At 36.9% G+C, this 15,189-nt stretch overlaps 1 protein-coding gene across 5 annotated transcripts in view; it reads left to right on the top strand.

Annotated features, from left to right (window-relative positions):
- The window catches only part of SOCS5 (suppressor of cytokine signaling 5), a 66,060-nt gene extending 55,970 nt beyond the window's left edge, over positions 1-10,090 (top strand). For all 5 annotated transcript variants that reach the window (XM_061155475.1, XM_061155476.1, XM_061155474.1 and 2 more), the window contains one exon: positions 6,995-10,090. In XM_061155475.1, the coding sequence (XP_061011458.1) occupies positions 7,007-8,617 (1,611 nt within the window). In that variant the 5' untranslated portion in view covers positions 6,995-7,006 and the 3' untranslated portion in view covers positions 8,618-10,090. The remainder of the gene's footprint in view (positions 1-6,994) is intronic.
- The last annotated feature ends 5,099 nt before the right edge of the window (positions 10,091-15,189 follow it).

The following is a 15,189-nucleotide window of genomic DNA, read 5'->3' as shown; positions in this document are numbered from 1 at the left end:
TCTAGTTCCATCATATGGATATACACTCATGGACTGATGAGGTTTCGCTAGGATGTCTCAGTGACAGCCTCAACTGCAGTGTTTCCTAAACTGAGTTTATTAACTCTCTTCAACCTCTCACGTGCCAAAACTGCTCTATCCTACTGAGTTTTCTATCTCTGAAATAGCATTTCTTTCCACCCAGGTACCCAAGCGAGAAACTCATTTTGGACACCTTTCTCTTCCTCTTTCACCATTTCAAGGCAATGATTAATCTTGTAGGTTTGACTTTTAATCGTTTCACATCTGTGTCTCCACTGTTAGCAGCCTCGTGGTGTCCTTACCTGGCCTCTGAGGTGGCCTTTGTGCAGCACCAGCGTCCTTCCCTGTCCTCTCTCCATGGGTCACAGCCCTGCCTCCTGTGCTTCACCCCTCATTCCCTCCACTTGCTCGTCTCTGTCAACTTCAGCCACTGTTCATGCCATGCTCCTTCCTGCCTCACGACCTTTGCAGATGCTGCTTCCTCTGCCTGTAGAACACTGTCCTAGTATTCTACAACAGTGTTGAACACCGTTCATTCTTACTCATCCTTCCTGACAGAATTTTGAAATATCACCTCCTCAGAGAGAAGTCTTCCTTACCACCCCTGAATCTAGCTCATGACTCCCTGTTAACATTAGGACTTTGTACCACTCCCACGTGGCATGACTATAAAATTAATTAACTGGTTATTAAGGAAGACCTTTCCTTTGATTCCGTCAGTACCAGTAGTCTACAAAGTCTATTAAAGCAAGAAATCATTAAAAGGGATGCATGCCTTAAGTATTTTACTCTCAGAACATGACTCCATGTTCATTTGTCAGTCTTTTTATTAAGGGACAAAGACCTTTTCTTTGGGAGTAGGTCCATTAGTTGCCAGTTCCATATTGTTTATCTTTTAGAAACTATACTCATATCATTTAAGATTTATAGTTTGGGTTTTCTAAATAGAACAGGAGTTTAGACTTTTCTGATGCATTCTGATCTTAGAATCCTTGTATATTTTTGTAGTATTTTTTCTAATTTTTGAAACTATTTTCTTGCCTATACCTAATTCAGCAACAGAAGTATCTCACTTTTATCGAGTATATCAAAAGTTATTCAATCAGTCTTCTCATTCCCCCACATTTTGTTAGGTTAATTAACAATTAAATCACCTAATTACAATAATAAGTATAAATGACATGAACAGATCTAGAACTCAGTAAAACTCAGCTGATGGGAAGAAGTCTGAGTATAGTAGGTCAGTGGATTCCACATGTACATGCTCTACTATATTAACATACTTTGTATAGTATAATACTGTAACTGAATTATATGACCATTTATTACCCACAAAACAGCAGTTTTATATGGTCGAATATAATATTAAATAACAGTGTAAAAGATATGTAGGCATACAGTTGGATAATGTAGATCATGTCACAGACAATAACGTGTGTTAAAAATATTTAAAAATAATTTTCTAAAAAACCCCAGTGGTTCTCAGATTCTTTTAAGGGACTAGAGCTATGACAGCCATGCTTCTCTGGATTTCTGGATCAGTCTTTAATATTAAACACTGTATTTTTTTTTAAGTTATTGAAATGTCACCAAAGTATCAATCAAAAATGGAATCTCCTAAACTGCATCTTGTACTTGACTTTGACACAGAAATACTTTAGCCTCAGTCCATGTGTCCCAGTTTTTGTACTGTAACTGAAGAGCTTTCTATTGAAAAGGTATTATGGTTAGTAGCCTACATAGATTAAACAGTAGAGGAGAGGTTTAGTTGGGTCACATGTTTCCTCTTTGCCCACTGTGGCATGCCATTTAGTCTTAAAATTTGTTGAATTTAATTTATTTCTGATAAAGTATGGATTAAGTTCCACTGGAATGAACTCCTGGGAACTATTTCAATGACTTTGTTTTGTGGAAATTTTGTAATAGATACTACTTGGCATTAAGAGGGCCATTGACTATAGTCTTTACTTCGTTAATATATGTAAATTTTCTAGTAATGGAATTTGACCTCTCATTTTTCATAATTCTGATTTATAGCTTATCCTGTTAATTATCACTTTTCAATAAAAGCTGTTTAACTTACTACAGTATTATAAAATCAATTTAAATTATGATTGTCCTTCAGGGAAGGAATGACTTTTTAGAAATTTGCTTTGGATAGGTTTAAAGGTAACTCTGCAGGTGTAGAAATGTGAAAGATTGTTAATGGATGATTTCAATCTAGAATCAATACAATTGAAATTTAACACTTTTTCATAAAAAAGCCCTGTGTAACTTTATATGAAATCATAAAGTAATAGAGTTGTAATTTAGTTCTCAAATGGTTTCAGTTGTATTTCCAAAAATTTAACCAGAAAAACAAAAGAACCTCAAAACTGACATTGTAAATATTAAGATAGTTGGTATATCTTCCTGATTCTTACATGGACTCTTCTTTGAATCACTGTTGGGATTTTCTTTCCACTATTACAGCCACCCACATAGCATTCCCCACATCAAGAAAAAATCCATTTTCTGTCGCCAAGGAGTTTGGAAGCATACTAGTCTTTTAAGTTAGGATATTATGTCACAATGCAAGCTAGCAGCAGCCTTCCGCATTAGGAATAGAGAGATCACTAAATTTCATGCTCTGTCTATGAAACTGAACCAGAGGTTTAGTGTTGGAAACTGCCTGCTGTCACCTGGCCTGTCATGCAGCTTGTTCATACAGCTTACAAAGAGCTATATATGAAAATAAGTGGTTTTAAGTTTGGTCGCTTTCTAAAATGAATGGTTATTTTTTTAGGTATAATTTTCTTGTCAAAGAAGTATCTTTAGATAGCTACAAAACGTATCTTATAAACATGGAGATGAGAGATTTCTGTACTTTTTGAATATTACTCTTACAGTTTCTGCAGTGGTATGGCTTATTATCTTACATACACTAGACAAAGGTCAACAAACTTTTTCTGTAAAGAGCCAGATAGAGAATACTTTAGACTTTGCAGGCTACATGTGATCTCTGTTGAATGTTCTTTCTGGGCTTTTTGTTTTTGTCTTTTTTAATCCCTTTAAAAATGTAAAAACCATTCTTAGCTTGAATCTATACAGAAGCAGGCCACAAGCCAGATTTCCTCCTTGAGCTATAGCCTGCTGACCCCTGCTCTAGATTAGCGTTGTCCAGTAGAAATATAAATTGGACCATATATGTAATTTAAAATTTTCTAGTGGCCACATTTAAAAAATAAAAAGAAGCAGATGAAATGAATTCTACTACAATATTTTACCAGTTACATCCAAACTTGTTATTTCAATATGTGGCACTAACCACATTTCAAGGACTCAGTAACCACATGTACCAGGCAGCACAGTTCTGCACCAGAGCTGTTCAAAGCAGGGGCCGTGAGCTGGTGTCAGTCTACGGTTACCAGTTTTTGATAGATTAAGTATAGAAATAAAAAACAAGCATTTAAAATATTTTATAGCAACTTAACTTTACATCTGTTCAATTAGTAAGAAACTTGGCACTTACATTTCATGTCTTTTTTACATTTCATTTTAAAAGCAATTTTATTATATTTTACAGAAGAATCAGTCTATGAAGTTAAAAAGAAACTGCTTTCACTACAGATAATTTAAGAGGCCCCTTCAGTGCTTCTGCAACCAGTTTATGCTCCTGGCTCAAAACTTTGAGGAACCAGTTACCTCCAGTGGTCAGGGTGGGATATGGAGCTGAAAACAGAACGGTGGGCAGTCTGTCTATCAGTCTCCCGTGCGTCTTTCACCCTGAGCAGCCTGGAAATGACTGTTCCTTTACCTTGTATAAAACTGGAGGTCAGAGCTGGGAGGAGTTTAAGAAGTTTAGTCGTAACTAAAGTTGGGATATCTTTTGGAAATAAGCGCCACTTTTGAAAAACAGGAACTAAGTGAAAGTGAGAATATTGAGGTGAAGACCTCACAACTCGCCTTCCCTGTATTCAGAACATGGCAGTCAGGTGTGTATGCCCCACACAGGAGGTTGGAGCGTTTCCTTCTGGGATGAACAGCCAGGAGACAAAGCTTACAGATAGTAACTTTTGAGGATTCCCTAATAAAAAACCAACTCACTGTTTCCTCACCTGTAATAAAGCCAACCAGTCAGCAAGCAACGCCCCCCTGCCCCCCATCCACCCCCTGCTTCCCAGCCCGCCAGGGAACAGAGCTTCTGATCAGCGTGTCAGTGATGATGCATCATCAGACGCTTACAGGAAGCCTCTGAAGTCAGAAACAAAGATCTAAAGATTTAAGGAGAAAAAAACAATATACGTAGAAGAAACAGATAAAAATATTTAAAATGTTAAAAGAAGAAAAAAGGAAAACAACATTTTAAAACTTTGTATTCTTAGAGAAATGAGATAGTATATCCAGGAAGTTGGAATAGGAAGCTATTAAAAAGAACATTCAGAGAACAGGAAAATTTGTCTTGAGAATTAAAACTGTGATACAAAGAACTGTAACTGCACTGGAACTGTTGGATGGCGATGTCAAAGAGATCTACCAGTAGAAAATGAAAAGAAAGACAGTCTTAAAAAGGAGATATATGATAATCAGAAGATGAATCTAAGTGGTCTAGTGTCTAATGAACTTTCAGGAGGGAGGGAGGGAAGATGGGGGAGTAAAAAGAAATTGAAAGGGCCTGGCACAATGAGTGTAAAAAAGGTCCCACACTATGGATAAAGTGTGGATAAAGAAGCTGCAGTGTTTCACGAAATAAAAACAGGTCACATGCAGAAGACTGGGAACTGGTATAACATTAGACTTTTCAACAGCCAAATTGAAGCCTTTAGAATAGTGGAATAAGGCCCTCAAAATTCTGAGGGTGAATTATTTCCATCCTAGAATGTTATCAACTGCTATGAACACATTATCTAGAAACAGTGAGGAAAATAGCAGCAGAAACAGCTTAACAAAACTCAGAGTAACTTTCCTTGACCCCTGGGAGTGGGAATCAAGAATGGAGAGAGTGTACCAGGCAGCACTCCTTTTTGTTATAAGCCTTGTAGTAGTGTTTGCCCTTTGAAACTGTAAATGTATGAATTAGTTAAAAATAAAAAGCAACTTTAAGAAATGAGAAGGAAGCCAGGCTGAAAGGGGCCAGGATGTTGGAAGAGTACATCTACAAATTCTAGAGTCAACAAGAATGGAGCAGGAATTAGTCCTAAAAATAACAGGGCCATAAGTGAAATCTTAATATAAAAAGAATAACTGATAAAAGGTAAAACATGTTCAAATGGTGTAAGACTCAAAAAATGCTTACAAAAGATTTTTTTTGCAAGGAGGAGGAAGCAAAATGTTCTGACAGAGTTTAATAGATTTAACAGTCCCATCTAACATTTTATTAGAACATATACCACCTATCATGGAAATTTCTATGTATTTAACAGTATGCTTTTAATAAAGAGGACTCTTAACAGTACATTTGATGATTTCAGAGACATAAATTATCTATGTTGGCATTGTCATTATTCCAAGAGCACTGTTAGTTCAAGACCCATTCTGTAAGAAACTAAAGGGAAGATACATAATTCTTCTTGAGAAAGTTTATTTATCTTGCTCCTAGTCAGCTTCTTGAAAATGGAAGTATTTCTGACAAAGAGATTTAGTCAGTTATGGAAAGATCAGCTCTAATGACTCATCACTGTTAAAACAAAACTCAGTTTTCCAATACTGATTCTGAACTGTGCAGAATAGTACACAATAAGATAGTAAATAAACATAAATTAAAAAAGTCAGGGGAAAAAGTGCCATAAATATTAAATGGCAAAATAGAAGAAGAAAAAGATTCTGCTGTCATATTGTGATAAAACTGGTTGAAGTTTAAGTTTAGGCTTTTCTATTTCATCTAATGTTGATTTTTAGGTTACTAAATGAGACAGTATGCCTATAAATGTCATAGTCTTAAAATAATTTACTTGTAAAGTGCCATGAACTACTTTAGATTTTTTTTAAAGGAGCAAGAATAAAGAACCCAAACTGCATAGTTTTTATTTTTTAACTACTATAGTATCATAACTTTTTTCCTATTACTCTGTTACTTCCAAGTTTTTCCAGGATTAAGAATCCGGATGCTTACCTTCTATTTAAATACTGTATTATCTTTCTTTTTTCCTGTTTTCTGTTACACTCAAATTACTTCAAAATCACGGGAAAAAATTATTTCATAGGGTGAGGAGGGCAGATTAGGAATTTTTACAAGTGATTGACATGTAAGGCTTAGATTGCTAGATGAGTGGAGTAGAGTTAGTTGGTAAGTGAAATTAGATTACTGCTTAAAGTTTTTTTTTTTTTAAAACTAATTTTGATGTATTACACAAATGTGGTCCTGATTATCACTTTTAAGAAGTTGAATGAAGATGTGTTTCAACAATGCAAAACATTTTCCCTTTATAATCCTTGAGGCAGTACCTAAATTATTCAAAGTAAGGAGACAGAAACCAATGTCATAATGACCTGATGGCTCAGTGGTAAAGAATCCATTTGCAATGCAGGAGATACAGGTTTGATTCCTGGAGATCCCACGGATCGGGAAGATCCCCTGGAGAAGGAAATGGCAACCCACTCCAGTGTTCTTTCCTGGAAATCCCATGGACAGAGGAGCCTGGTGGCCTGCAGTCCATGGGGTTGCAAAGTGTTGGACACAGCATAATGATTACCAACAACAACACATATGAAAAAGCCACCAGAGTTTAATTCAAAGGGTTTGTTTCCTTTCCTCTGTATTCTGTTTAAAGGGAGGTAGAAAGTGAGGACTAGCTTGGGTAACGGTGCCACAGTAGGGTCTCATAACCCTACAGGTGCCAAACCTCATTGCCATAATGGGGTGATGTAATGTAAATTTCTGACCAGAACCATTGATATTTCTCATGAGAAAAAGAGGGGTGGGTACTTACTGCCTTTTTTGTTTTCACACACTCCTTTGATTAATTTTTCTTCTTTTTCTATTTTTTGTCTTTAGGTCTTATAATCAATGGATAAAGTGGGGAAAATGTGGAATAACTTCAAGTACAGGTGTCAGAATCTCTTCGGTCACGACGGAGGAAGCCGTAGTGAAAATGTGGATATGAACTCCAACAGATGTTTGTCTGTCAAAGAGAAAAACATCAGTTTAGGAGACTCAGCTCCTCAGCAGCAAAGCAGTCCCTTGAGAGAAAATGTTGCCTTACAACTAGGGTTAAGCCCTTCAAAGAATTCTTCAAGGAGAAACCAAAACTGTGCCACTGAAATTCCTCAGATTGTTGAAATAAGCATTGAAAAGGATAATGACTCGTGTGTCACCCCAGGAACAAGACTTGCAAGAAGAGATTCCTACTCTCGACATGCTCCTTGGGGTGGGAAGAAGAAACATTCCTGTTCTACAAAGACACAGAGTTCACTGGATACGGATAAAAAGTTTGGTAGAACTCGAAGTGGACTTCAGAGGAGAGAGCGGCGGTACGGCGTCAGCTCCGTGCATGACATGGACAGTGTGTCCAGCAGGACTGTAGGAAGTCGCTCTCTGAGACAGAGGTTGCAGGATACTGTGGGCTTGTGTTTTCCCATGAGAACTTACAACAAGCAGTCAAAGCCCCTATTTTCTAATAAAAGAAAAATACATCTTTCTGAATTAATGCTTGAGAAATGCCCTTTTCCTGCTGGCTCAGATTTGGCCCAAAAATGGCATTTGATTAAGCAGCATACGGCCCCTGTGAGCCCACATTCAACATTTTTTGATACATTTGATCCATCCTTGGTTTCTACAGAAGATGAAGAAGATCGGCTTCGAGAGAGAAGGCGGCTTAGTATTGAAGAAGGGGTAGACCCCCCTCCCAACGCACAAATACATACATTTGAAGCCACTGCACAGGTTAACCCATTATATAAACTGGGACCAAAGTTAGCTCCTGGAATGACTGAAATAAATGGGGACAGTTCTGTAATTCCACAAGCTAATTGTGACTCAGAAGAGGACACAACCACGCTGTGTTTGCAGTCACGGAGGCAGAAGCAACGTCAGGTATCTGGAGACAGCCATGCCCACGTTAGCAGACAGGGAGCCTGGAAGGTCCACACGCAGATTGATTACATACACTGCCTCGTGCCAGACTTGCTCCAGATCACAGGTAATCCCTGTTACTGGGGAGTGATGGACCGCTACGAAGCAGAAGCCCTTCTGGAAGGGAAACCTGAAGGTACATTTTTGCTCAGGGACTCTGCACAAGAGGACTACCTCTTCTCTGTGAGCTTCCGTCGCTACAACAGGTCCCTGCATGCCCGAATTGAACAGTGGAATCACAACTTTAGTTTCGATGCCCATGACCCATGTGTGTTTCACTCCTCCACTGTAACAGGACTTTTGGAACATTACAAAGACCCCAGCTCTTGCATGTTTTTTGAACCATTGCTTACAATATCACTAAACAGGACTTTCCCTTTTAGCCTGCAGTACATCTGCCGTGCAGTCATCTGCAGATGCACGACATATGATGGAATTGATGGGCTCCCTTTACCATCGATGTTACAGGATTTTTTAAAAGAGTATCATTATAAACAGAAGGTTAGAGTTCGCTGGCTAGAACGAGAACCAGTCAAAGCAAAGTAAACCCTCCTGTCCCCCAAGGGCATTAACTAGATCTGCTTTTATGTGCACCAGGCAGTATACCTATAGCAAGCACACATATCAGTGTTAGGTCTTTCAGTCAGTATGTAAGCTTAGTGTTAGTATCTGTCAGGGGCAATCTGCTGTTACTTTTACTCAGTAAATGTGGTGCCTATTGAGACAACAGGGGGTAGAGCTACAGGTATTCAGTAAGGCTGCAAAGACATTCTGCCGATTTAGCTGACAGTTTGGTTTTTAATGGCTGTAGTAACTGAGTGAAGCAACTCTGGGGCATTTGCTATGAAGAATTCTATTTCTTACTGAAGAACAAATTATTAATATTGAATGAGTATTTCAACGGTATGACTAATGTTTGAAATTATTATTTTTTCTAAGAATTTTTCTATAACCTTCCAAAAGTAGTGATGTTTATAGTTACTATAAGTCAAGTTTGGAAGTCCAAAAAAATAAAGACTGCCTTCCTTTTAGGAAAAAAAAAATGCAATTTTCTGGCCACAAGGGCATAGTGCAGTTCATGTAAGTGTTGATATAGTTTATAGTCAGTCTCCTTTTCTCTTCTGCAAAAGGTACTGTTAAGTAAACCAGGTTTTCTAAGTAGTAGTTCTTAAAATTTCAGACTTATAAAAAGTTGTAGTAGAATTTTATTTAAGGCCTTACGTATTCATTTTTTATGAGTGCTTTAACTTAAAACGCATTGGAAATAGCTGCTGCAAGGTAGGCCTGCGTGTGATTTTTTTAAGTTGACACGTGCAGTCGAGTTGCTGGTTCGTTAAAGTTGGATCTTTTTCTATGCCCATGATGAGTTTGTGAACCATGAAGAAAGTGAGACGAGACGATATCCAGACAAGTCAGATGATACTAACTACAGTGGTTGCTGGTCATTGAGATTATTGTTAAACTGTAACTCATAATTTGGATGGCAGTATTTATCTCTTTGTTGTAAACTCTTATAGCTGAATTGCTTAAGTACAAGTTATAGAATTTCAGTGCATTTAATTTTTAATGGAAAATCTGAAACCTAAATTGCTGATTTAAAAGGTACTGTACAACCATTGTATCTGTAAATAACTTTACTTAGCTCCTTTTTGTCACATAGAATAGTATGCAGTACTACTTGAGTCAACTATTTTGGACGTAATACCAAGTTCTAGTGTTTGCTTCTTAGTATTGAACTGAATTTACAGTCTGTCTTAGACATTTTGCACTAAAGTAGTCAAATCCGTTCTCGTGTCTTTCTGTTGACGTGCTCTGTACCACTGGTGAGTGCTCCCTAGTTTCCTTACCTGCTGCTACAGAAAGTTATTTTACATCCCAGTGGCTGTCGCCAAGGCCACAGAACAGGAAAGCTGTGTGTGCGACACTAACCCCTGGACTGCTGGTGTCCGTTTCTGCTTGCTGTGCCTTGTTACGGCCGCTTTTTTGTGCTAATAAAGTATGTTTGGTGTTCTCCTTGTATATCTGCTGTTTTATACATTTGCAACAATTTCTCTTGTAAATGGAATGGTTTGGGGTTTTTAAATAAGCATTACCTGGCAACCTACTTTAGTTAATGCAGAATTACTGAACAGTCTAATATTGACTTATTCCAAGTAAGCTAACTCTAAATTTAATTCTGTACATCTTTTCAATCATAATCACATATACTGTGGAACAGTATCTCTAGTTACAGAAAATTACTGTATAGTTTAGGTTATAACAGAAAATGAACAGAGAAATACTGACTAAACCTATTGATTTCTCTGCTTATAAGTGAAAGATTGACACTATCAATGACATGTTACAATAAATGAGTATATGTAGCCTCCTGCATCAGAAGCAAGTTAAGTGAAGTCTTGTGAACTAATAATACAGTAGCACCATTTATTGGTTTGGGGACCATTTTAATTAATAATAAATACCCAAAATGTAGACACATTAACCAAAGACTTGTCCATTTTAAAGCAAAATGGGGATTGAAGGGACTTATAATTCCTGTCATTTCTTATAGAAGTCCCTGAAGAACATATACCAAAGTGTTTGAGAACGTCATCCAAACCAACTTTAACACATTATGTGCAATTAAGTTGTTATGACATAATTACATTGCATAATTGTTGGGTCCGTTTTCTTGAACTTATAATGTACCTGCAAAATAAACCTCTTGGGGAAATAAAGAGTTCATACTGATTATTGGAGAAAGACTATATATATGCAAGCAAGATCTTGTTTTAAAGAGGTAACTTGAAACTCCAAGAAAGCACTTGATGTTTTATATGCTTGTAGGAAATTGATGTTTTAATTGTAGTTTTATAGAAAGTATTAATGCTTTTATGTATTTCAGAAATTTCTTATGTTAAATGGAAATTGTTTTAAATGTGTAAATATTTGAGTTTATGTAAGCATGTATACACTGTGCTAAAAGTCACTTATGTTTCAGTTTGTGTGTAATATTCATATGCAACTTCTGGTTTAAATTTCTTCCTTAAAAAAATTAGTGGCTTACATTTTAAAAAAAGAAAAATCACCAGCATGAAACTGTACCTAAGTCTATATTCCCTGTGTCTTTTTCTGAATCCCACTGTAGTCTGTCAACTAAATTTATGTTTTCATGGTTTTTTTGAAGTGCATTTTAATACAAACTAGGAAATTCTTTAGAACTTTAGACACTTCATATAGAAGTAATTATAATTAACCCAAAGAAAGATTGCTCTGGTTCGTATACATTCTCATTCTTAAATTCATTATCCATTTATTCATATTCTCTATATACATACACACATACATATGTGTTTATGATGTTAATGTTACTTTCAACATTAATATTGAAATTTGATTTAAAATCATTTAAAGGCTTTAGATAGATAGATAGATAGATATAGATATACACTCTATCCTTGTACCATTCAGATTTGATTATCTGCACCTAAAGTTTAGACTTATAGTCAATCTTGTTTGTAATATCTTATAAAGAGAAAGCATTCATTAGTATTTTCTTTACTGGCTAAACACAGTAAAGATTCTTTGAAGAAACAGCTTGGTTTAAATATAGTTATTAAGAGTCATAATTAAATTTATATTTCTTAGACAAAAGTTGAGCCCAAATAATCACACTTCACAAACTGATGTGTGTTCTTATTGTCCATGAGAAGATTTACATAAGATTTATAGTGGCGTGAACCATAAAAATTGATACTTGAATTCTGAGCTTCGTTTGACAAAATTCAGAGTTTATGAACACTTTAATTGGACGTTTTGACCTTGTTGCTGTTCATTTTCATCCTAAGTTTTATCTTGCTCCATATCACTAAATATTAGTTTGGTAAGTTTTATTGAGATTGGTCTTAGATCCCTTATTTTTATAACAAAGAAAGCTATAAAGTTGCTTTTTGGAAGTGACAAAGAGTCTGGAGTGAGCCAGAACTCTCCTAGGAAAGATGCAGAGCCTAATTCCATCTCTGGGAGTGTGTTAAGTGTTAACATGGGGCAGATCACATGAGTTCCTTCATATTATGTACCACAACATACACAGTTTAACCCAGATGAAATTAGATAAACATGCACACTAAGGGCTGACTTAAAGGTGAGAAATATTATTTCCAAAGGAGGCTTGGTGCATAAACACTACATATCTCAGCTCATGTTTTGTTTCATATTTTTGCAACAGCCAAATACAGAACATAGACTTTCACAATGTGGTATATTTCTAAGGAGGTTTGGGATGCAGTTTTTGTGGTTGGTGGTTTGGTGGGGGCGGGGTATGGATGAATTGTCCTTGTAAGGATCAGTTGGAACAACTTTCCATACCCAGGAAGCTTGATTAAATATTAAGACTCATTTCAGCTATTCATTCAACAAATACTTATTGAAGACCCATGAATACTCATGAAGACCATTTTAGTGATGGGCACACATTGGGTTATCAGACAAAGTTATAGGGTCATTGGGGAATGGTGACCTGAGTGATGAGAAAATCACCAATATCAAAGGAAAGTATTTTGATGAACAATAAAACTAACGATCTGAAAGGAGGAATGAGCTTTTATACTGAAAAAGAATGCTAGTAAGCCAAGTCCAGTGAGTTTGGTGGAAAATGGTAGGTGATAAGGTTGTAGAGATTGACAAGGGCCTGACCACTTCGGGCTATGGATCCAAAGTAAGGAATCTAAATTTTATTCTGAGTCTGATGGTAATAAGGGGGTGACATGGTCTGCTTTATATTCCTTTAATAGATGGAGAACAAGCTGCAGTGGGGCAAAATTGTAGTCATCTAGGTGAGAGATGGTGAGAGCCTCGATTGGAGTGGTAGCCATAGGGAGGAGACTTTTGCTGGAAAAAGATTATAGGATTTGGTGATAGGTTGGATGTCAAGAAAGAAGAAATCAAAGATGACTGATTTTGAGCAAAGGATGGTGATGCTATGATTTTAGAATAACATTGGAGGAGCAAATTGGAGAGTATAAGTCAAATCTTGACCTTATGTATGTTGAATTTTGAAATTACTATTATCTCAGAGACATTGGGATGTATGAATTACTATTAGTTATCTCAACAGAGACATTGGGATGTCTGAATTACTATTAGTTATCTCAGTGGAGACATTGGGATGTCTGAATGTAGAGTTAAGGGGGAAAAGAAAATATGGGGCATTGCTATATGACTAATACTTAAAACTACAGGACAGGATGGCAAGAGCTAGGAATTGCAGGGCTTAAGTATTTCTTTGGAAAAAGTGAAAGTGTTAGTTGCTCAGTCATGCCCAACTCTTTGAGACCCCATGGACTGTAGCCCACCAGGCTCACCTGTCCATGGAATTCTCAAGGCAAAAATACTGGAGTGGGTTGCCATGCCCTCCTCCAGGGGATCTTCCCAACCCAGGGATCAAACCCAGGTCTCCTGCATTACAGGCTGATTCTTTACCATCTGAGCCACCAGGGCAGACCTACCAGCGTAGCAAGTATTTCTTTGGGAGAAGTAATTATGGTGGTATTTACCTCAATTTGTCAATTCAAGATTCTGTATCATTAACTTTTTTTGTTTTTTAAGCCATCTACTTTCAATAGAGGACTTGCACTTCAAAATACTGGAATCATACTACTTGTACCCAGTCTCAAAACTTCATGTCAAACTAGTTGTCATGTTTTCCATGTCAAGTTAATATGTCTTTTTTTAGTACAAGTGTTTATATGAAAAATGCAAGTTCATTATGGAATATTTAGAAAATACTGAAGATTATAAAGAATTGGTACCTCAGATGCGACTTCCCTAGCAGTTCAGTGGTTAAGACTCCATGTTCCCAATGCAGGGTGGGCACAGGTTTAATCCCTGGTTGGGGAACTAAGATCCCACATGCTGCACAGTGTGGTCTAAAAACTTTTAAAAATAATCAGGACCACAGTAAAGTCCGTATTACCATTTCCTCTACCATCATCAACCCTGACCCTGACCTTCCCAACTCCCATTTTGTAGAGGTAACTGCTATTAACACTTATAATCTTCTCTTCCACTATTATCCATGCATTTCTAACAAAAGATGAAAGTTTTTGAAATATGGATAAAGATAGATGATAACATACCAAGAGAGGAAGAGAGTTGTGGACCTTGAATCACTTTTAGGGCATACTCGGATGTGGTCCAAACAGACGAGTTACCATGACTGAAATCAAATCAGTAATTTAAAAACTCCCAACAAACAAAAGTCCAGGACCAGATGGCTTCACAGGTGAATTCTACCATTTAGACAAGAGTTAATGCCTGTCCTTCTGAAACTATTCCAAAAAATTGCAGAGGAAGGAAAACTTCTGAACTTTCTGAGGTCCGCATCATCGTCAGAGATGAACAATAAAATAACTGAAATGAAAAATACATGGAATCGAGCAGAATAAATGAGGCAGAAGAATAAGTGAGCTGGAAGACAGAATGATAGAAATCACTGCTGCAGAAGAGAATTTTAAAAAATGGGAAGAAATGAGGACAATCTAAGACCTATGGGAAAACATTAAATGCACCAACATTTGCATTCCAGGGTTCTCAGAGGGAAAAGAGAGAAAAAGGACCCAAGAAAATATTTGAAGAGATAATAGCTGAAAATTTCCCTAATATGGAAAAGGAGACAAAAGTCCAGGAAGTGTGGAGAGTCCCATACAAGATAAATCCAAGGAGGAACATGCTGAGACACATATTAAATGGACAAAAAGAGAAAGAATCTTAAAGGCAACAAGAGAAAAGATACAAAGGAATCCCCATGAGGTTATCAGCTGATTCTTCAGCTGAAACTAGGCCAGAAGGGAGTGGCATGATGTATTTAAAGTGATGAAAGGGGAAAACCTACAACAAAGAATACTCTTCCCAGCAAGCCTCTTGTTCAGATTCAATGGAGAAATCAAATGTTTATAGACAAGCAAAAGAGAATTCAGCACCACCAAACCAGCTTTACAACAAATGCTGAAGGAACTCCTCTAGATGGAAAAGAAAAGGCCACAACTAGAAACAGGAAGATTATGAATGGGAAAGCTCACTGGTGAAGGCATAGGAGACAGCAAGGTACAGGAAACAAAGCACCTGTACTCTGAAAACTT

This window comes from Dama dama, chromosome 11 (assembly GCF_033118175.1).
Source record: "Dama dama isolate Ldn47 chromosome 11, ASM3311817v1, whole genome shotgun sequence".
Classification (NCBI taxonomy): Eukaryota; Metazoa; Chordata; class Mammalia; order Artiodactyla; family Cervidae; genus Dama; species Dama dama.
Note: the sequence above shows the minus strand (reverse complement) of the source record. Positions and strands in the feature narration are given on the sequence as shown.